The 1,091-nt window shown below is 62.8% G+C and overlaps 1 protein-coding gene across 1 annotated transcript; it reads left to right on the top strand.

Annotated features, from left to right (window-relative positions):
• Positions 1 to 115: 115 nt before the first annotated feature.
• On the top strand, positions 116 to 651 carry LOC104534675 (myosin regulatory light polypeptide 9; the record flags this gene model as incomplete). The annotated part of the gene is made up of 2 exons (XM_010188980.1): positions 116 to 277; positions 461 to 651. Coding segments are annotated over 2 exons (335 nt in total), but the record flags the coding sequence as incomplete, so codon positions are not given.
• Between the last annotated feature and the right edge of the window lie 440 nt (positions 652 to 1,091).

Below are 1,091 nucleotides of genomic sequence, written 5' to 3'. Positions count from 1 at the left end.
GATTCTGTGATTCTGTGATTCTGTGAAAAACCCCCATCTGGCCTGGGCTGACCCTGGGGATGGGCGCAGGGAGGGAGCAGGGCCTTGCACCCACACCCCCGCCTGTGTCTGGCAGGGAAGAACCCCACTGACGAGTACCTGGAGGGCATGATGAGTGAGGCGCCGGGGCCCATCAACTTCACCATGTTCCTCACCATGTTTGGGGAGAAGCTGAACGGCACTGACCCGGAGGATGTCATCCGCAATGCCTTCGCCTGCTTCGACGAGGAGGCCTCAGGTATGGCACTGCCCGCACGACCCCGCGCCACCCGCCCCGACTCTTTACCCCTTGGGGATGGTCCCCAGGCTGCTCCAGACTGGGGGAGCTGGGCTGGGTGTCTTCAGGAGAGGCGGGGAAGCTCCTGCCACCCAGCCCTCCCGCAGCATCCCCTGCTAACGCCACCCCCTGGCACCCCTGCAGGCTTCATCCACGAGGACCACCTGCGTGAGCTGCTGACCACCATGGGAGACAGGTTCACCGACGAGGAGGTGGACGAGATGTACCGCGAGGCACCCATCGACAAGAAGGGCAACTTCAACTACGTGGAGTTCACTCGCATCCTGAAGCACGGAGCCAAGGACAAAGATGATTAAAGCCCGGGGCTGCTGCCCCGTTCTGCCTCCTGTGCACACCCCCTGCCCCGCGGCCCCCCTTGCTGCCCCACAGCCAGTTTCCCCCATGGGAAACACCTCCTAGGAGCAGCATCCCACATCGGATCATGCTTGTCGTCACTATGCCGCTGTGTGCCCATCCATCAGCCACAGACCTCCCCTCCCGTTGCCTCTCCCACCCATAGGTGCACCCAGCTGGGACCCCCAGGCTGGCTGAGACCCCCCGCAAGCAGCTGTTGCCCCCCTTGAAGCCACCATGCCACTGGTTCCTGGGGCCGGGGTGAGCATCACGGGTGAGCGTTGACCTGTGGGGATTTTGGCCTGAGCCCGAGCGATCCCTGTCTCAGGGCCGTATCCCAGACAGAAAGCATCTCCCCACTTTCCTCCCACAATCCCTTCCTTCATGAAAGAAACCCCACTTGTTTTCCTCCTCCCTGGCT

This window comes from Mesitornis unicolor, unplaced genomic scaffold (genome assembly GCF_000695765.1).
Source record: "Mesitornis unicolor isolate BGI_N332 unplaced genomic scaffold, ASM69576v1 scaffold47617, whole genome shotgun sequence".
Lineage (NCBI taxonomy): Eukaryota > Metazoa > Chordata > Aves > Mesitornithiformes > Mesitornithidae > Mesitornis > Mesitornis unicolor.
Note: the sequence above shows the minus strand (reverse complement) of the source record. Positions and strands in the feature narration are given on the sequence as shown.